General features: G+C 37.2%; 1 protein-coding gene across 14 annotated transcripts in view; it reads left to right on the top strand.

Moving 5' to 3' along the window:
- The window catches only part of PDE1A (phosphodiesterase 1A), a 346,020-nt gene that overhangs the window by 248,615 nt on the left and 74,641 nt on the right, over positions 1 to 22,764 (top strand). For all 14 annotated transcript variants that reach the window (XR_002339225.1, XR_002339224.1, XM_021075596.1 and 11 more), the window contains one exon: positions 750 to 863. Coding sequence is in view for 12 of the 14 variants with exons in the window: in XM_021075596.1 (XP_020931255.1) it covers positions 750 to 863 (114 nt within the window). In the remaining 2 variants the exon portion in view is untranslated. The remainder of the gene's footprint in view (positions 1 to 749; positions 864 to 22,764) is intronic.

Genomic DNA, 22,764 nt, shown 5'->3' with positions numbered 1-22,764 from the left:
GTTTATTTTATCTTCATTGCAATTTACAGTGAATAGTTATTATAGTAATGGTCAAAAGAATATCCTTTAAATATTCTCTTAATTGCAACTCTGAAGAAGCAAAACAGCCATAGAATAAATTCTAGTGTTAGGAATACTTTTATAAAAATGCCTACAATATTTTAAATTTTCAGAAAAACAAGCCTTAAAATATGCCTAAATTAGAAACCTATAGCCCTAATATTATTGAGAGGTGAATATAAATTCTGCTAATTGTTTAAGTGATAAAGACTGAACTTAAAAGACAAAAGCAAAAAAACAGGAGTTCCCGTCGTGGCGCAGTGGTTAATGAATCCGACTAGGAACCATGAGGTTGCGGGTTCGATCCCTGCCCTTGCTCAGTGGGTTAACGATCCGGCGTTGCCGTGAGTTGTGGTGTGGGTTGCAGACGCGGCTCGGATCCCGCGTTGTTGTGGCTCTGGTGTAGGCCGGTGGCTACAGCTCCGATTCAACCCCTAGCCTGGGAACCTCCATATGCTGCGAGAGCGGCCCAAGAAATAGCAAAAAGACAAAAACAAAAAAACAAAAAACAAACAAACAAACAAAAAAAGACTGAACTTAATTATATCCAAAATATACTGGAAATATTTCTATTTAAAGACCTGAAAAGATATGTTGAAAGTTTAATTAACCAAATTTGAATATTTAATATTGGACTATTTTCCATATAGTTATAATGTCTTTTTTATTTTTCTGTCTTTTTGAAATAGACTAAGATGCTTAGTGAAGCAGCTGGAAAAAGGTGATGTTAACGTCATAGACTTAAAGAAAAATATTGAATATGCAGCATCTGTGTTGGAAGCAGTTTATATTGATGAAACAAGGTAAGTTTTAATCTCTTCTCCCTTTTAACCTTTTTCTCTCTCTCTTTTGTTTCCTTTCTCTTGATTCTCCTTTTATCTTAGTCATGAAACCAAAATCAAAATCTTATTAAAACTTATTAAAATGCTCGTCTTCGTGTAGCTATGTAAAGACTATAATCTTTTCTTTTAAAAATACACATTTTAATCCAAATGTGAATATCAAAAAGTAGTCAATAAAGTTGTATAATAAATAAAGTCTCCTTTTCCTCTACTCTCACCATCCTAAGGCCCAGGTTTTTAAGTGTCAGAGACAGGGTACGCTTATACTGATTTTCACTTATGTAAAAATTTTCCTATTATCTCAAGATTTCAGAGTTCATTCTGAGAAAATCAGTCTCACATGCCCACATATTCTCATGTGTCTATCGTATCCTCTCTACAGGGTTTGCTAAGGGGAAGTCCAAAATGTGTATTTGATTATCACCTAAACCCATCACCTAGCTTCATAATTAGCAGAGTGGTAAGGAGATTAGGAAATAGGGCTTTATTTGAAGAGGGTTGTTAGCCTAGTCCTGTGGCTCTCAACCAGGCTATTTGCCTTCGAGGGTTCACTGGGCAATTTCTATAGACATTCTTGGTTTGGCTGATGGGAGCTGCTGCTGTTATATTATGGGTAGAAGCCAGGAAGGCCACTAAACATTCTATAATACAGAGGAAAATCCCCACAACAAAGAATTATCCAACTCCAAATGTCAATAGTATGGAGGTTAAGAAACCCTGGCCTAAAGCTAGAACTGTGCATTTTCTCTTTCTTCTCTAATGGGGTACTTATTCTCAACCTCAAGTCATGGGAAGGGGGCATGAGGACTCTAAAGCTAATAGGAGACTCAATACAGTATGATATGCTAGTTCCTGAGAGATCTGACCTGTGTCTCTTGGAGTTTGGAGACTGCTAAGACTATCTCTTAACTCTCCTTTCAGAAAAGATAAAGGTGTCAGGCTGTTTCAGAGTGAGAGTGACCCTATGGAGGGAAAGGCATGCACTTCCAGAGTTTAGCACAGAAAAGGTACTGGGTTTCTTCAGAGTCATGAGGCAGGTGGAGTAGAGGTCTTTAGAAGGGATTTTCCAAAGGATACTGACTTCAGAGGGTGAAAAACAGATTTTGTGGGGTTATTGTTGATATAGAAGCCAAGGTAGGAATTGTAAAAATTCAGCCCAAATTTCAGAGGACATATAATATTCAAGGTACCCTCTTGGTGGAGGGAGCTGTTTCTGAAGGAAGCACAAAATCTGCAGGAGAAAAAAATAACCAGCATTTAGGTACTTGTCACACAGATGACAACAAAAAACAGTCCTGTAAGACCCTTTGACCCCTATAATTTCCCACCTTCTCCATCACATTGCTGAACAATGAGTAGCAGCAGAGTGAGTGGGACATGAGAAGGAACACGGAGCATGAGGATATCCATCATGTCCCTTCTCTTTGTAGGTGTCCCTTCCTGGGTGAGGCCTGTGAGTGGGGCAAGTGAGAAATATTAAGTCAGATGGGAGAATGAGATTTTTATATATCAATGTGTATTGGACTTATACACAGTAAATTTATTTAATACTTAATAAAGACCTAAGATTGAAAAATCTTAGCAGTGTTAAAAGGTACCTTATGAAAGTCTTGCCTCCACCCATTTCCAAATCTACTCAAATTTCCCAACTCATAAATGTCTTATGTATATTTTCAGTGATTTATTACAAATTTTTTATATATAATGATTTTTATTTTTTTTCATTATAGCTGTTTTACAGTGTTCTGTCAACTTTCTGCTAACCCAGTTACACATACACATTCTTTTTTTTCACATTATCATGCTCCATCATAAGTGACCAGACATAGTTCCCAAGTTACACAGCAGGATCTCACTGCCAATCCATTCTAAAGGCAATAGTTTGCATCTATTAACCCCAAGCACCCCATCCATCCCACTCCCTCCCCTTCCCCCTTGGCAACCAAAAGTCTATTCTCCAAGTCCATGAGTTTCTTTTCTGTGGACAGCTTCATTTGTGCCATATATTAGATTCCAGATATGTGATATCATATGGTATTTGTCTTTCTCTTTCTGACTTACCTCACTCAGTATGAGAGTCTCTAGTTCCATCCATGCTGCTGCAAATGGCATTATTTTATTCTTTTTTATGACTTGAGGAGTAGTCCATTGTGTATATATACACCACATCTTCCTAATCCAGTCATCTCATATTATCCCTCTGCCTTTCATAGAAGGTAACATATTCTTCATATCTATCATTTTTATTTTTTCCCTAAACAAGGAAGATTGGAGATCTTCCTACATCATGTCCTTAAAATTTCAGACAATGAGAATTTTTACTAGTAGCTGACAGAAAAGGGCATGGTGAGGACCATGCTGCAAAAGTGAGTCTTTTTTTGTCCCCAGAACAGAACTTCTCCGTTAAAGCATGGTGTTAAGTCATAAATAAAGAAAAAGAAAAAAAAAAAAAAGGTATATTTTTAGAATGATTTTTTGGTTTATTTTCACTGAGTGTATGTAAATGTATATGATTCTTCTATGTGAATAGAGATTCAAAGTGTAAATTTAAAAACTTAAGATATTTTTCTTGAATTTCTTTGCCTTCATTTTTGTGTGTGCTCTTTCTTGTTCACAAGTTGACTGAGCTTAACATATTTTAGATTTCTTCACCCTGTCCTGGTCATTTCATTTTTTTATACTTATTTATAAAACATAACTTTCACCTTTAGTAAGTTGGAGATTTACGCTGTTCCTCTTATAATAGCATAATGATGACTATCCATTTTGCCTAAGTATCTCATCTTTCTTTTGATAAAACATTACATGCTTAATTTATTAATTTTTCTGTTGTATTTCCTTTCCCAGAAAATAATTCCATATACATTTTTAACTTAGTGCCCCATGATTCCTAATTCATTTAAATATATGTTACATTTCAAGGTATATTTTTTGTTTATTTGAAACTTGCTCTTTTGTGGGAAGAAAAAGAGATGCTTTATGTGATACATGAAAACTATATGAAAAAATGTGTTTTTTCTTCCTTCTTACAACAAAACCTCCAGGCTCTTCAAAACACACCATTCCCAATTTTTATTCAAATAGTACAAAACTTTTCATTCTTTTATTTTAATGCTTCCAGGCATCACGAATTATAACTTGGATTAATAATAATATCCCACATTTGTACTATTTTCCATTAGCTCTTAGTTTCATTATCTCGTATTAGTCTCACCACAATCCTGTCCAGTTAGCAGCATGGTCATTACTTTCTGTACTTCACTAATGAGAGAACTAAAGCTCTTGAAGTAAACTGAGCTGCCAAAGGTCACAAACCTAGACTTTGGCAAAACTGGGAATAGAAACTAATTCTTACACAGAGCTCTTCTCTTTATAACTGGATCCTCTCAGGGCATGGATCTCAAGCAGGATGGTTTTTAATTACTTCTGAGAGATTTGGATGACAATGTATAAAGCATTCTATAGTTGGAATTGTAAATTTTGAAAAAAACGTTACTTAACATTTCCTAGCAGTAGCCTATTACTATAGCCTGCTGTATGCCAAGAACGCTCTTAGGCATTTTAATGTACTATTTTCTTTAATCATCACAGCAATTGTAATGAGATAGAAACATTATTATTAGCAGTTTAACTATGAGCAAAGAGAGTCACAGAAAAGCTACATGGCTTACCCAAGGTAACACAGAGAGAAACTTAAAAAGTGGATTTAGGGCCTTGACAGCCTAACTCTAAAGCCTTGATTTTTCTTTTTTTTTGTTTCAGTAATACCATTTATTTATTTATTTATTTATCTATCTATCTATCTATCTATCTATCTATCTATCTATGTATTCACTATGTATTTCATTAAAGTATAGTTGATTTACAATATCATGTTAATTTGTGCTGTACAGCAAAGTGATTCAATTATACAATATATTATTTTTCATATTCTTTTCCATTATGGTTTATCACAGGATATTTGATATAGTTCCCCATGCTATACAGTAGGACTTTGTTATTTATCCATTCTATATGCAATAGTTTGCATCTACTGACCCTAAATTCCCAGTCCATCCTTCTCCTGCTCCCACTCCTCCTTGGCAACCACAAGTCTGTTCTCTATCTTTGTGAGTCTATTTCTGTTTCATAGATATGTTCATTTGTGTAATATTTTAGATCCCACATATAAATATCATATGGTATTTGCCTTTCTCTTTCTGATTTAATATGATTATCTCTAGATGCATCCATGTTTCCGCAAATGGCAATATTTCATTTGTTATGTCTGAGTAATATTCCATCATATATATATTTATATATCTTTTATATATATGCCACATCTTCTTTATCCATTCTTCAGTTGATGGGCCTTTAGGTTGTTTCCATGACTTGGCTATTGGGCTTTTGTGAGTAGTGCAGCTGTGAACATAGGGTTGCATGTATCTTTTTAAATTAGAGTTTTGTATGGATATATGCCCAGGAATGGGATTGCAGGAACATATTGTGACTCTATTTTTAGTTTTTTGAGGAACCTCCATAGTGTTTTCTATAGTGGCTGCACCAGTTTTCATTCTCACCAACAGTATAGGAGGGTTCCCATATCTCCACACCCTTTTCAGCATTTTTTATTTGTAGATTTTTGATGATGGTGATTCTGACTGGTGTGAGGTAGTGACTTTTTGTAATTTTGATTTGTATTTCTCTCATGATTTGTGATATTGAGCATCTTTTCATGTGCCTACTGGCCATCTGTATGTTTCTTTGGAGAAATTTCTGTTTAGGTCTTCCGCCCATGTTTTGATTGGATGTTTGGTTTTTTTGTGATTGAGTTGTATGAGCTGTTTGCATATTTTGGAAATGAAGCCCTTGTTGGTAACATCATTTGAAAATGTTTTTTCCAAGTCCACAGGTTGTCTTTTAATCTTGTGTATTATTTCCTTTGCTGTGAAAAATGTACAGGTTTGATTAGGTCCCATTTGTTTATTTTGCTTTTATTTCTATTGCCTTGGGAGACTGACTTAAGAAAACATTTGGCATGATTTATGTCAGAGAATATTTTGCCTATGTTTTCTTCTAGGAATTTTATGGTATATTTCTTATATTTAAGTCTTTAAACAAGTTTGAGTTTATTTTTGTATATGGTGTGAGGGAGTGTTCTAATTTCATTGGTTTGCATGCTGCTTTCCAACTTCCCAAAATCCCTTGATGAAGAAACTGTCTTTTCCCCATTTTATATTCTTGTCCCCTATGTCAAAAATTAATTGAACATAAGTATGCAAGTTTACGTCTGGGTAGACCCTGGATTTTAAGCACAATTCTTTTCTGCATCCTTTAAGTCACATCTGACCAAAAAGTGATTTCAGAGACTTGTTGGAGGTTTCAATAAAAGCTCATATGCTATCAGGGTTGTTAGACCCAGTGGTGTGGGGACTCTTGTTACATCTTTTCCCAACTCTACCTTCAGTTATGTCACATCGTCAGCTTGAAATTGGCTATAGGGAGAGTATTTATACCATGGAAATTGGCAAATGCTACCAATCAGGATTTGCCTTTTTTTCTGGAGACCTAATGTTAAACATTTACCATCATGACACTGTTTAGACCCAAGATTACTTTGTAAATATATTCTAAAACTGTGACTTTATGATTAAAATATCAGCTCAGGAAATTTTAGAGTGAAATTACATGACGTGGTTTGATTTCCTATAGACTTAGTAAGAAGCAGCAGTAAACTAAGGATATTTTTGTTGATTTGTGGATATAATTATTAAAATTGAATTTGGCTTAGGAATGTTAGTAAAATAGAGCTGATTTAGAAGGAGGAGGAATGAATAAGCATTTAGTTTTTTTTAAATTTAAAAAACTTCTGACTTCTGAGATTTTTTAATAAAAAATTATCTTTCTAGAAAAAAAAGTTCAATAAGTATTCCAGAGAAGCTTTTTTTTTTTTTTTAATTTGGGTGGGATGCAAAAGTAAGATCAATGTATAATAAAGCAGGATAAGACAGAAATATGAATTGTCTTAGAACACACACACATAACTTTTCCCACTAAGCCTTAGCGACAAAAGGTTTCAGTTAGGAAAACAAATCAAAACATAAGGTATCTCTTGAAGTATTTGAGTAGGAAAAATAAAAGCAGAGCTTCTGATAGAATTTTAATTCTGACCTTCTTTGAAGAATTATAGCACAGTTCCATAATGAATATGACTGTTAGTTTTTTTAAAGACTTTTTCAAATGCAAATGCCAATTTTTTGTGAGTCTTGCTTTCAAATGTAACCCTAGAGGTTATTGTTTTTCAAAGCTGCACAGTTATAATTCAGAAACATGTAGACCCCAAAAAAATTCTGTTTGATTATACTTATTTGGATTTAGATATTGCCAGACAAGGTAGCATCTTTGTCCTCATGAATTGCTATTCGTGAAGATAGGCATCTGACTGGGACATATACTTTCAGCTTTGGACATTATACTTATTAAACTGCCCTGCAACATAATTGATAACTTTATTTTCTTCATGTGAACCAATCTTATGTTTGCCAGGTCTTATGATTACTGTAGTTTGTGCACAGATTCTGGATTCAGAAAGAATGGATTGTTCAAAGTCTGGATCCTCCATTCAGTACTCTCTTTCTTTAATCAAGTGACTTAACTTCTGTATTTCCTAGCTTTATCATCTGTAAATTAACAATAGTGACAACACTGGCCTCTCAGAGCTGATTTGAGAATTAAATGTAGCACAACCTGACAGAGTAAGTTAAATAATAAGTACTTTATATTGTAATAATAAAATGGAGATACTTCTGGGTGCATAGCACATTAAGATATATAATTCATGAAAAGATACCAAATAATTTCTTGAGAGCAATTTTTGTTCCTGAAAAAAAATGAAGTCAGGTGGGCTCAAGTTACCAGGAAGTGAAAGCAAAATACAAATTTATGGAAACAAATCTTGATAGAATATACATCTTGATTTTTAAAAAAATCTTCAATTGACTCTTATCTTACTAAGTCTGAAGTCCTTGATTTTGAGAGATTATGTTGAGTGAGAATGCATGGATGTCAATCAGTGCTTCAAGAAATTAATCTGCTATAAATCGAGTGAAGTTGATGGCTCCTTGAAGGCTTAGTGCCTTGAAATCATCAAGTACATGAATTACTAGGGGATATTCACTCATGACACAAATATTTATTGAACATGTGAAGTTCACACTGATCACCAGGAGTACAACTGAAGCTGGTAGGTAGGAATGAGTCAAGAGCTGGGAGAATAAATGGAAGAACAAGGACCAATACTGCAAACAAGAAACAGGGATATTAAACCCAAGCACAATGGCAGATTACAAGAAGAAACAACACTAAGTAGCAGCAGTAAATCATAACCAGAAGGAGTAACATGGAGTAAAATTTGTAGACTCACGATTCCAAGCCAGATATGGCTGGACTTGCTGACTGTTAATGAATTTAGTTCCCTGGCAAAGCTCCCTGTGCCCATTCTCAAAGACATAGCTTCTGGAATTGCAGTGTGGCTCTGGGTTCAGAATTTGACATAGTCTCCATGAGGATGTAGGTTTGATCCCTGGCCTTGCTCAGTGGGTTAAGAATCTGGCATTGCTGCAAGCTATGGCGTAGGTCACAGATTTGCTCAGATCCAATGTTGCAATGGCTATGGCATAAGCCTGAAGCTGAAGCTCCAGTTCACCTTCTAGCCTGAGAACTTCCATATGCCACAGGTACAGCCATAAAAAGAAAAAAAAAATAAGCATGGCTTATAGCAAAAGGACTTAAGGTTAAAAAAAAAAAAAGAAGTCTGAAATGTGCTAGGTATATGGGCATTATAGCTCAGAAACATGATGCCAGTTAGAGATGTGAATTTGGAGATTATAATCCAGAAGTCTCAGGGATGTTTTTAGGTGCTTTATTTTGATTTTAATAATTAGAGCTCTTTTGCTAATTCAATACATTTCCCATCCTAAAGTTTTTGAAAATGCTTAACCAATCTGTCTTGGTTGTCAGTTTCCTCTGTAGCCAGCTCTCTGGCTTCAAACCTCTTGGATTGTTCCTCTGCAGGTCACCTATTTTCCCCTTAGGTCCAGAAATCCACAATCTGGTACTGCTGCCAAGCATGAGCTCAGTCCCTTCCTCCATTTCCCCAAACTGAAACTGCAATCAACTAGAATCTCTAAAACTGCTATAAGACCTCTCAGAACCCACATCTCTCAACCCCTTCCATTTTACCAAGCATTTCTCTGCATCCTCTAAGTCTAAGCCCATATTGTGAAGCCACTTTGACATCCCTTATGGAAGTGCCTTTCAACATATTTTTCTATCCTGAGTTCAAGATTTCAAGATCCAAGGCCAAGATAAAAGAAGCAGGCTATCAAAATTAATGTCAAATTGCACATTCATCTGCAGCATCAACACCTATGTCCAAAGACTATGCAGTCTAAATCCATATTTAGAAAAAGAATGACATTTTTCTAAAGGACACAGAATCTTTAATGATGTAGCTGTGCTCACAATGAGGACAGTCATGTACATTTTTGTCCAGAAATGTATAGCCTATTGCAGTCACATTGTTTCAATCTTCTGTACGCCCCAGCACAGCCTTCATTTTATTTTTGTGTTTACTTAAAGACCTATTCAAAAAGACCTGCTTATAAAACAAAAGAGCAATCTGCCTCTGAAGGTAAAGTAAAGCCTCTGTGGAATAAAACAAATTATTTTTTGACTTTTCAAATGTCAGTTCTTTTCACTTCTTACTATTTCAAAAACTCTTTGAAGTTTCATCTCAACACAGGTCACTGTGTTATCCCAGTAACTGAAGTCAAGGAAGAGGATGAAAATGCCAGATAGAGGTATGGAGTGAGTGGGTGGTTGAAGAGGGATGTGGGGAACATAGCATTTAAAAGTCAGTCATGGAGCTACTAAAGAGGATACTCAGGAGCATAGATATAGAAGCAGGAGACCTCTCTGAGAAATATGGAGTACCAAAAGCCAGTGGGAAGCAGGGTTACTAAGAAGGGTAAATCAGATGCCACAGGGAGAACCCCTGGATACAGTAGGAGGTTCCTGATGCCTCTGAAGTGGAACTTCGCAAAGAGAAAATGCTACCAGCCAGATTATGACAGTAAGAGGAATTGAAGTAGAAAGGCTCTGGAAGAAATTAGTGTAGACTATTTTTCAAGAATTTTCTAGGAAAAGAGTTCTTGTTGTGGCTCAGCAGATTAAAAACCCAACTCAGTGTCCATGAGGATGCCATTTCAGTCCTTGGCTTCTCTCAGTGGGTTAAAGATCCAGTGTTGCCACAAGCTATGGCTCAGATCTAGTGTTGCTATGGCTGTAATGTAGGCTGGCAGCTGCAGCTCCATTCAACCCCTAGCCTGGGAACTTCCATATGCCACAGGTGCAGCCATAAAAAGAAAAAGAAAAAGAATTTTCTCGTAGGAAAAAACAGATATAGAATAGTCTACTAATGGGAATATAGGTATATATATATTTTTTTTCCATACTTTTTTTAGAATGGAGGCCTTCCATTAGCCTTGAGATAAAGAGTTTTAAAAGAAATGTGTATTAGAGAAAAATAGTATCTATTAAAAGAGTGGGTATGAAATTATTCTTAAGAAGTTATCTAGGAAAAAAGACAAATAGCCAAGTGTAGGTGGAAAATGTAGATGAAGATAGAGCTAACTAGGGCATAGCTAAGAGTCTTCAAATAAGCAACCTGAATAGGTAGCACTGTAAAATCAAAAAGGTTAGTAAGCATTGATTTTAAACTCATTTTCTCAGCATGGGTAAGAATGTGACAATAATTTTGAGCAAAATAACACTCTAACAGCACTAACACTCAGGGATCAATATAATGTAGAGAGCAAACCCTTTGTGGTTAATCACTAAAACCTGCACGTCATGATAGCTCTAACTTGTGACACTTTAGACATTTAGAGTCAGAGTAGGGAAGAAGGAAGAAAGAAAAGAGCTAGACTAATGAAGTCCTTTCACTAATATTTCAATTGTAAGTGACAGGAAACCCAGCCAAACCAACTTAAACTCTTATTGCCAAAACATTTATGACAGTACTATCTATAAGCATAGATGAAACAGGACCAAAAGGATGTCAAGGGATCAATCTCCGTTTTGATTGCTGTGGAACGTCCTCCTTCTGATGCTTTGAATTAGCAGAACAAGACATGGCAATATTTACAAGCTTTATATACACATACTTTCAAATCCAGTGGAAGTAAGGGAGCATTTCTTTCGGAGGCTCCAACAGACACAATTTTTCTGTTTCATTGGCTCTAGTTATATAATATACTTAGCCCTCAATCCTGTCTATGGAATAAAATACACAAGTTCACTGATCAAGCATCTCATAAGGCAGGTAGGACGTCAATTTTATTTAAAATGCATGCCTACTGAGAATGGAAGAGAGTGCTTTCATAAACAACAACTGCAACAACAACAGGGTTCTTTCTAGAGTGAAAACTAAAATATTTGTGTTAGTACCACATGCAGGGGGATCTGGATTAGAGTCTGTATGGGATTTTGAACAACTCCTTTGAACAAATCCAGGGGTTTGGTCCTACTAATGATAAGCCTGTGGGCAAGAGATTTTTTTTCTTCTAGTCGTTTGGTTTTCTTACACAGAGTTGAAGTCACCCACCCCTTCCTGTTTGGGAATTCTGTGGTTATCCACAGTCCCAAAGACTCTCATAAAGACTTGTTTTCCCTAAACTACCCTGACCACCATGAGGGGGACAGAGACTGCTGTTTATCACATGCTTAGTGGAAGAGGATGATATAAATTTGGGTTCTTATATTTTTTTTAGCCACTCCCATGGCGTGTAGAAGTTCCCAGGCCAGGGATCGAACCCATGCCAGAGCAGTGACAAAGCAGAATCCTGTACCACTAGGCCACCAGGGAACTCCAGGGCTCTTGTATTTTTCAGAGTTGTTTCCATTTGAAGGAGTCCCTAAGGAAATCGGTTTGAAAGGTATGTGCTAAGACATTGCTGGAGCTCAGTGAATCATTAAAAAGCAAATCATGATTTTTATGAATTCCACTTTTATGGTGTGAGTTGTAGGAAGGGGTGGCTGTTTAGAGTGCTGTGTTTGTAGGCTGTTTCTCACCCTGTAGATAAGAGTGTGAAAACCAGGCTTAGAAAAAGTTGCAATATATTTTGGTTGATTTTCATATTTTCTGCCATCTGTGGTGTGTTACTTTATGCAAACTTTCAAAAACAGCCTCACTAGTGAAAAGGGAAAAAAAAAAAAAAAACAACTGACCAGATCTTTTTAGAGATTACTGACATAAAAAGATCCATGTATTACATAAGATATCATTGTTATGATATTTTGGGTCAATAAAATATAAACAAATATTTCCTGGATTTGAAAATGATACAATTTCAAATATTACTTTCTAATGATATTAATAACAGGTAATAATTATATCCAAAAAAATTATATGATTTGCATATATGATTATATTGTCTCAAAAATTCTATGAATTAAATACATTATTTTTACCATGAAATTAAAAAACTTGAAGCATAAAAAAGGATTTCACTTGCTTAGAATCATGTAACTATTAAGTGTTAGAGACAAGTTCAAACTGAAATAGAGCATACCCAACATCAATTTCTCCCCCCTTAGTAATAAAACCCCTTTTTAAAAATTATTCACTCTTCTCTGCAAAATCAAGTGATTCAGGGGAAACTAATTCTAGTCCCAGGCTCAGAATGAGTGTCTCCTAGTTGATCTAAACCAATTAATTAGTCCCCAACTCGCTAACCAGTACATGTTTGAACAGGGACATGTGATGCAATTCTGGCCAGTGAAACTAATGGGGGTTTGGCAAAAGATTTCCAAACATAAAAAAGGAGTCCTGTGTGTCTGGGTGTTGTATCTAGGAATGCTGCTTGAAAATGATACTATCATCTTGCTACAAACTCAGAGCTGAATGTAACACTAAAATTGGCAGTGTAGAAAGATGGAGGAAACTGGAGTCCTTGATAAAATTGTTGACCTGATGATTTTTCAAAAAAATCTCTGCTGGAGTCTGGCTATCTTTAACTTTCTTGTTAAGAAAATAACAAATTCCTCTATCATTTAAGCCACTTTGTGTTAGGTTTGATGTCACTTGCTATGGAAAGCATCCTTCTAGCCACATAGATCTGCGTTGCTTTAAAGCCCATGTTTTAAATCTCTAATCCTTGTGGGTAGTCACCTTATCCTAATAAGTCCTAACACAAATGCTTATTTTTTTAAATTTTATTTTCCCACTGTACAGCAAGGGGATCAAGTTATCCTTTCATGTATACATTACAATTACATTTTTTTTTCCCACCCTTTGTTCTGTTGCAATATGAGTATCTAGACATAGTTCTCAATGCTACTCAGCAGGATCTCCTTGTAAATCTATTCTAAGTTGTGTCTGATAAGCCCAAGCTCCCGATCCCTCCCACCCCCTCCTCCTCCCATCAGGCAGCCACAAGTCTATTCTCCAAGTCCATGATTTTCTTTTCTGAGGAGATGTTCATTTGTGCTGGGTATTAGATTCCAGTTAGAAGTGATATCATATGGTATTTGTCTTTGTCTTTCTGGCTCATTTCACTCAGTGTGAGATTCTCTGGTTCCATCTATGTTGCTGCAAATGGCATTATGTCATTCTTTTTTATGGCTGAGTAGTATTCCATTGTGTATATATACCACCTTTTCCGAATCCAATCATCTGTCGATGGACATACAAATGCTTATTATCTAAGATAGCTACTTTGAATTTGCAATCTATTTTACCATAAAACAAACTAAGGAATTGATTGAGTTTCCAAGGTAGTTCATAAAACATATTGATCCCATAATAGAAGTAAACAGCATATGTCGTTTTTGGGGAAGTACCAGGTACTGAATGTCAGAGACTTTAGTTTTTCCTAATAATTAAAAGGGTATTTCCCTACTCTTCATTCCATCAGCAAGCCTAAGTACAATATATATTTTGCCTCAGTCTTCTCTCCATCTCTTTTCTTTCATCTTCATCGACATTAGCATAGTCCAAGTCATCGTTGTCTTTGAGACTATATGTGGCCCAGTCATACATATATGTATATACACATTTCCTTTCTTACATTGTCTTCTGGCATGGTCTGTCCCAAGAGACTGTGTATAGTTTCCTGTGCTATACAGCAAGACTTCATTGCTTATCTATTCTAAATATAGTAGTTTGCATCTACTAACCACAAACTCCCAGTCCATCCCACTCCCTCAAGAAACTGACTCCTCTATTTTTCAATTAAGTAGCATTCAGATAATTCTTATTTGTAAAACCAATATAAAAGATTCATTAGTTAAGATAACTTTAAGGAAATGCTTCTGCCAGTCCCTTCCTGTACTGTTCACCAAGACTCTCCATCTCTGTCAGTGAAATAATGGGCATGTGGAAATAAGCAGTATTGTTAAGCCCATGTTATAGAGGAGGATTATATTTTACTTTCTTGGCAGATATCATCCATTAATTGGGAAGTTTTGTAAGGATGAGAGCAGTTTTCAAGCTGTAGTGTTCATCAGAATCACCTAGAGGGCTTATTAATTAAACAGGTCTGGAGTAGAGCGTTTGAAGTTTCACTTCTAACAAGTTCCCAAGTGATGCTTCTGCTGGTCCAAGGACCACACTTTGAGGACTACTGGACTAAAGGATGTCAAAATGAGGCTACAGAAATAGAGATGTAGAGAGTATGTTAGAATTAATGGTTGGAATTTTAAGGTCTGATCAAAAGAGTGTGGCCTAAATATCACCCCAAGTTGTGTATAAGATGGCCTTGGGCTGTAACACCTCCCCCAGTCAGGAAATCTAATCACATAATAGGAGCAATAAGCAAGGAGTGCAAAATCAGAAATTAGCAATGCTTAAGCAATAATTCTTGGGCACAGGGTAGGCAAGTCTGTCCTTTGGTCTATGGTGTGGGCACCTCTCCAAGATCTGGAAAACCATGGCCCTTAGGCTTCATCTCTGGGCTTCGCCCCTACCCATTTTCTGCAACCTGCTGCTCAGTGATTCCTGGAAGAACACTTGCTTATATGGAGTCTGGAATGCCCTCCTCTGTGTCTCATTCCTTGATTAGAAGAGGTGGCATATTGACATCATTCTCTGAAAAGTAGGGCAGAAAGACGATCAATACTAGGTAGATACTGTTGTATTGCCATGAAATATACATAACATAAAATGTACCATTTTTAACCATTTTCAGTGTACAATTCAATGGAATTAAGTACATTTACAATGTTGTGCAACTATCAGCACTATTTCCACAAACTTTCATTGACCCAAATAGATACTCTATACCCATTAAACAATAATTCCCAGTACAACCCCTCCCCACCCTTGATATCCTTTATTCTATTTTCTGTCTGTATGAATTTGTCTATTCTTAGTACATTTTTAAAAGGTAAAAAATATTTTTGGAGTTTCCTCCCACTGCCTCCTCACAACCCATAGAATCCATAAATTGTTCTTTGGCTCCCCTAACTCCATTTTGACCATCTTCTTCCCTTATGTCTCAAACACTTCCCTGCTAGACACCCTCCTTTGTTTTTTAATTTTATGGCCACACTCCCAGCATATGGAAGTTGCCAGGCCAGGAACTGAATATAAGAAACAGCTGTAAACTGTGCTTCAGCTGTGGCAACATGGGATCCTTTAAACCACTGTGCAAGGCCGAGGATGGAACCTGCACCTCCACATCGACCCAAGCCACTGCAGTCGGATTCTTAATCCACTGCAACACAGTGGGAACTCCCCCAGACACCCTCCTTTAACTACACATCAGAAATAGGAAATCTACTCAAACTAATTCATGCCGATGTGTAAATAGCTGGGAGTTTACTGAGGGTTTGTTTTGTGTTATACGCTGTTTGAGTGTTTTCTGTGTTTTCACCTATTTCATCCTCCAGCCCCACAACTAGGGATAGTATTATTATCATCTCTGTTATTATTATTATCATTTCTATTTTATTGACAAAGAAACTGAGATTCAGACAGATGAAGTATTTTTCCAAAACTATACAGCTAATAGATGATGAAGCCAATATTCCAACTCCTGAGGCAGTTCTCCTAACCACAGAGGATACACATTAGTAAAAAAAAAAAAAAAAATTGGTGATTAGTGGAAGGTCAGGCTTTGAGCCTAAAAGAATATTTTTAAAGATATTTTTAAGGCAAAAGGACTTTGCTGGTGTGAAGCCAAGAGTCATCGGCATGGCCTAGGGCAGTTTTCTATTTCACTTGATCCCTCCATTTCTATCTCCCAACTGACTCCCAAAATATAATCTTGATCCTAAATCTCTCCCAACATTTCCTGGCCCTTTCTGCCTGTCCTGGGGCATGGCCTTCCTCTGCCTGGACCTCATTCCTTTGGTGGGTGCAGAGGAGGTAGAGAGCCCTCCATAGACCTTAGCTTGGAGGAAGTACCTCTAATTTTAACTCTCTCCTTTGTCAACCTCATTTTAGCCAAATTTATGTTTTGGGAATTGAGCTAAATCAGCATAACTGATTTATCCACCCAGTTGTTCAGTCCTCAGTCACCCAGATATAATAGTCACCTTATAAGTTAAAAAAAATTATTAAAAATTAGAAAATATTGAACAATAGCTATCAGGTAGACAGGAAAAGAAAACTGCCAGAAAAAAAAAAAAAAAAAAAGCTGTTGAGATAAATTTGTGAGCCTGAAATTTTAAGTATCTTTGAAACAAGGCAAAAAATAAATAAATAGAGGAGTTTCTATCGTGGCTCAGTGGTTAACGAATCTGACTAGTATCCATGAGGATGTGGGTTCGATCCCTGGCCTTACTAAGTGGGTTAAGGATCCAACATTGCCATGACCTGTGGTGTAGGTCGCAGATGCATTTTGGATCATGCATTGCTGTGGCTCTGGCATAGGCCAGCGGCTACAGCTCCAATTGGACCCCTAGCCTGGGAACCTCCATATGCCGCAGGTGCAGCCTTAGAAAAGACAAAATAATACTAATAAATAAATAAATAAATAAATAAATGTTCATGGTTGGTGGTCTGAAAAAATTAAATGTATTTAGTACTCGGGAAGTAGGTTACTGACAGGTTGATAAGGCATTTCAAATGTATTACCTCTTTTCATCCTGACGTTTAATATATTGTACCTTAAAAAGTACCCTGAAATTCTACCATCCAAATATATTTCCCTCCAAGAAAATGATTCACTATACCAATCATGGTGAATAAATTAAGCTACCTCTAAACAAAATTCTGGCAGACCAAAACTCCTTTAAGAAATTTTTTTTTTTGTCTTTTGTTGTTGTTGCTATTTCTTGGGCCGCTCCCGCGGCATATGGAGGTTCCCAGGCTAGGGGTTGAATCGGAGCTGTAGCCACCAGCCTACACCAGAGCCACAGCAACGCGGGATCCAAGCCGCATCTGCAACCTACACCACAGCTCACGGCAACACCGGATCGTTAACCCACTGAGCAAGGACAGGGACCGAACCCGCAACCTCATGGTTCCTAGTCGGATTCGTTAACCACTGTGCCACGACGGGAACTCCTTTTTTTTTTTTTCCTTTAAGAAATTTTTAAGATCAGTTCTTTTAAACCTTGAATTTCAGGGTGGAGATGAAAAGAGAATAATGATTGCTGATATTTTTATTATATAAGTGTGAAGGTAGTCTGGGTGCTTATTAAGCAAAACACACATTTGAAGTGAAAAATAATTCAGCAGCTAAAAACTCAGACTCTCAAAATAGACAAGTTCAAAAATGGCATGACCACTTCTGTATGATTGTATGATTTGAGCAAATCACTTAAGGTATCCATGCCTCAGTTTGTTTATCAGCAAAATAAAGGTACTGCTAATAATTATTTCTTCCTCATATGGTGGTATTGTGATGATTAAGTAAAGCTTGGCTCCTTGCTTGGTTCATAGTAAGTAAGCAAAACTTAGCTGACATTATCATCTATATCTATTCTCAGATAGTTCTGAAATCTGAGTGAAGTTTTAATAGTATCCTTAGGAAGGGGTTGGTGGGGGAGGGGCATGAAGAGAGAGTCCAGAGAGCTCAGAGCACAAGTATACATTAATCAAAGGAATGATACTAATGAACTTGTCTGTGAGGGAACTACTTACCTCTAAGGAATATCCATCCTGCAGAAAGATGAACCTCTTAATTTCCTCAGCCATCCCAGAAAGCCTCACTTGGAACATGTTTACCAAATATGAGTCCAGTACCACTCTTAGCCCAGGGCCAGCGGAACATCTTCCCTGGCCATTTTCCCCTCATTAGGATGCTCAAAGATGGCTCTCTTTTGAGAGAGCCCCCCCAGGGGTAACAGGTCTCCAAGGGCAAGTAGAACCTAGAACCTATGACTTTTTCCTCCTTCTGGTTACTTGGACCCTGAAATTCCTACCCTGCCCAACCTGACACTCTACCATTTTCTGGGCATCCAGGCCCCAGATTTCTCTACCCGAAGGTCTCCTAGCTTGTCTCTTAAGTCTGAATGGGTCTTCTCCTTAGGTATTTCTTCTCAAGGGGACCCAGGGTACTGTTGGTGTCTACACCCCTGCACCCCTTAAGAGTAGCCAAGAAACAGTGGCTTTCAAGGCTGGGTGGGTTGATGGAGATTTTGCTGGGGGGATGCAGTGTCCACCTGCTCATACAGTGAGGGCCTGAGTAGAAGATAGGTAGATATAGAGGGCCAGCCATAGTTCACTGACCCAGCCCTGCCACAGGAGGATTTGCACATTCTCAATCCCAACCCAACTTGTCAGGCTTTTGTAAAACTTATTAAAAGATGAAAAAATAGAAATAATATGTCAGTTTATTCACTTGATATATAACTTTTAAATATTTAATTATATGGTATTTGGGAGAAAGGTGCTCCTACCCTAGGCCTAACAAATATTAGAGGCAGAATTGAATGAGTTAGTTGCTTACTGAAGTGTATCCCTGATAATAATAAAGCAGGAAAAAGAAAATTTCAAACTTGAGAAGCCAGTCTTCCCTAATTGCATCCAGCACTTGAATTTTAATATGTAACAGGTGTGAATGTGCCAATTGTATGGAAATAACCAACCGTTGGGTACATGGGTGTGACCATTTTCTAAAAGTCCACTATGGATAGAAATATTCTCACTGATATAATTGCAAGAGTCAAAATCCCATGACCTCTCTTTCCATGGCTGCATCCTTCTTTATTCCCTTTTCCTACAAACTTTCTAGTTCAAAATATAAGCCCTTTGGGAGATGTGTCATCTGATTTCAAGAGAAAATCTGGAGTATAAATAGCTCCCAAGGATCAGTAGAGCACTGATTCGACACGAGGTCAGTTTTCACAGCTTGCCAGCCCGCCATCAACACACAGCTCATGTTTTTTTTAGGACCCCTCATTTCTGCTTTGCTGACTCCATCAGGACTAAAAAAATTTTAAAAAGTTGAATCAAACACCAGCGGAAGCATTTTTCAGAGGTCAACAGTGATAACACTTTACACATTCTTCTTATCATTCTTTTCTGTATAGTGTAGTTTAAGAATTCCTAAGGGAAATGCACCATTTTTTTCATGTTGTAAGTTTCTTAAACACAAAGTATTCCTTTTTTAAGAGTGCTCATGGAGTAAACAACTATGCTTACTCTGTCATCTAACCCTAGGATGAAGAGCAATGGAGCTATTGGATGTTTTGGAAGCAAGATTCATTGTAGTATTTGATATCCCATTTTATCAAGCTGCTTGTACAAATTTATGTCAAAAATGAAATGAAGGCAGAGCATAGTCTTATATGTTTTACAAGTTACATAATCTTATATAAGTATTTAGATAACTTCACATCTTAGATAAATGTGTAGAAAAATTATTTCTGATAATTCTCTAACAGAATTTCAGGATTACTATTCCATGTTATACTATAGTTTCCTTATTCCTGCTCTATCTAGCATGGTCAAATGAAATCTGAAGAGCTCCTTATAGATGGTCAGAAGAAAGACACAATGTTCAGGACAGGTGCCAGGGAAGGGGAACATAAATAAGGGAGGAGAGAGGAGAAATATGTGCCATTAGGTGTATCAGTCTATATTTTTTAATTGTTTAAATTTAAGTTTTATCCCTTTGTCTTTCAGCTTTCTTTGATCCAAACTGGAATAATTACCTTAAATGGTCTACTACAACTTATCAATGTCTTCATTAGAATTTTTTTTACCACACTCTACTTGATAGATGTGAATAAAAGAGTTAGTGTTTAACAGAAATACTATGGTCCTTGGCTAAACTATTATAAATAGTACATAAAAATTTTTAAACGTTTATTTTGTGTACCATTAATTCAAAAATGTTATTTAAAATGTTTGCTGGCCATCTGTATATCTTCCTTGGAGAACAGTCTATTGCCCAACATCGCTGATTATAAGAGAAATGCAAATCAAAACTACCATGAGATACCACCTCACACCAGTCAGAATGGCCATCATTAATAAATCCACAAATAACAAGTGCGGGAGGGGCTGTGGAGAAAAGGGAACCCTCCTGCACTGCTGGTGGGAATGTAAACTGGTACAGCCACTATGGAGAACAGTTTGGAGATACCTTAGAAATCTATACATAGAACTTCCATATGACCCTGCAATCCCACTCTTGGGCATCTATCTGGACAAAACTCTACTTAAAAGAGACACATGCACCCGCATGTTCATTGCGGCACTATTCATAATAGCCAGGACATGGAAACAACCCAAATGTCCATCGACAGATGATTGGATTCGGAAAAGGTGGTATATATACACAATGGAATACTACTCAGCCATAAAAAAGAATGACATGATGCCATTTGCAGCAACATAGATGGAACCAGAGAATCTCATACTGAGAGAAATGAGCCAGAAAGACAAAGACAAATACCATATGATATCACTTCTAACTGGAATCTAATATCCAGCACAAATGAACATCTCCTCAGAAAAGAAAATCATGGACTTGGAGAATAGACTTGTGGCTGCCTGATGGGAGGGGGAGGGAGTGGGAGAGATTGGGAGCTTGGGGTTATCAGATATTTACAAGGAGATCCTGCTGAGTAGCCTTGAGAACTATGTCTAGATACTCATATTGCAACAGAACAAAGGGTGGGGGGAAAAAATGTGTACATGTAAGAATAACTTGATCCCCATGCTGTACAGGGGGGGAAAAAAGAAAAAAAAAAAAAAGAAGAAAGAAAAAGAAGAAAAAAATTTAAAAAATAAAATGTTTAATATATTTTCCATGTCAAATATGCATTTCCTCATAGTTTGCTTCAAAAATTATAAAGGGGAGTTCCTGTCATGGCGCAGTGGTTAACGAATCCGACTAGGAACCATGAGGTTTCAGGTTTGATCCCTGCCCTTGCTCAGTGGGTTAACGATCCGGCGTTGCCCTGAGCTGTGGTGTAGGTTGCAGACACGGCTCGGATCCCGCGTTGCTGAGGCTCTGGCACAGGCCGGTGGCTACAGCTCCAATTCGACCCCTAGCCTGGGAACCTCCATATGCCGCGGGAGCGGCCCAAGAAATAGCAAAAAAGACACACAAAAAAAAAAAATTATAAAGGGATTGCTCAAGGGTAAATTAATGTGAAGGCAAATTAGAGAGAGTTGGCAATAGTGAACTACTCCCAGGATGCTGCTGCTCTTATCGGTCAAATAATACAGACTCTAAAAGACTAAAACGTGGAGCTCCCATCATGGTGCAGCAGAAATGAATCTGACTAGTATACATGAGAATGTGGGTTCGATCCCTGGCCTCGCTCAGTGTGTTGGATATCTGGTGTTGCTGTGTGAGCTGTAGTGTAGGTCGCAGATGCAGCTCAGATCCCATGTTGCCATGGCTGTGTCTGTGGCCAGCAATTGTAGCTCCAATTTGACCCCTAGTCTGGGAATCTCCATATGCCACTAGTACAGCCCTAAAAAACAAATAAAAATAAAAATAAAAAATAAAAAAATAAAAGACTGAAATTTCTTATACCATCTCCACCCTTACTCCACTCCCCAAACTTGTAATAGTTTAGTGTAAATATTTCTAGTTGGTGACCCCCCGTCTGTGCCATGCACTGTTGTAGATGCTGGTGATTCAGCAGTGCACAAAAACAGAACAACCCTCTGGTCTCAAGATGTTTACATTCTAGAGGATAAAACAAAATGAATAAACAAACCAATAAACATATGGCATGACATCAAGTAGTGGTAAGTGCTAAGAAGAAGTCTATAACAAGATTCAGAGAATAAAAGTGTTTACTATTTGAATAAGGGGGTCAGGGAATCCCTTTCTACCTGGATGCAGTGAGGAAATGATCCACACAAATATCTTGAGAAAGAGATTCTAAGCAAAGGGAACAGCAAGTGCAAGGACCCTGAAGCAGAAGTAAGCTTGGCAGATTTGAGTGCAGCAAGGAGGCCAGTATTGCCAGAGCAAACAAATAAGATGGAAATTAAGAGGTGAAGGTAGAGACATAACTTGTGATAAATCACAAAGGGCTGTATGAATTAGGAATTGACAATGTCTGATTTATACTGGCTGGAAATTCTGGCAGGAGTAAATGTTGTGATCTTGAGTCTGAAGGTTGTCTGGAAGCATGATTCCTTCTTCTTTAGGGAGCTCTCCATATTATCTCTTAAGGCTTTTAATTGATTGGATCAGGCCCACTCATATTATGGAGTGTAGTCTGCTTTTTTCAAAGTTTACTGATTTAAATATTAATCACATCTAAAATATACCTTCACAGCAACATCTAGACTGGTGTTTTAAGCAAACAACTGAGCATCATAACCTAGTCATGTGACCATAAAATTAACCATTACAGAGGTATTTGCTGCTTTTCAATATTTGCCTTTTCAGTTTTACAA

Source organism: Sus scrofa, chromosome 15, assembly GCF_000003025.6.
Source record: "Sus scrofa isolate TJ Tabasco breed Duroc chromosome 15, Sscrofa11.1, whole genome shotgun sequence".
NCBI lineage: Eukaryota > Metazoa > Chordata > Mammalia > Artiodactyla > Suidae > Sus > Sus scrofa.
This window is presented reverse-complemented; position numbering and strand designations above follow the sequence as displayed.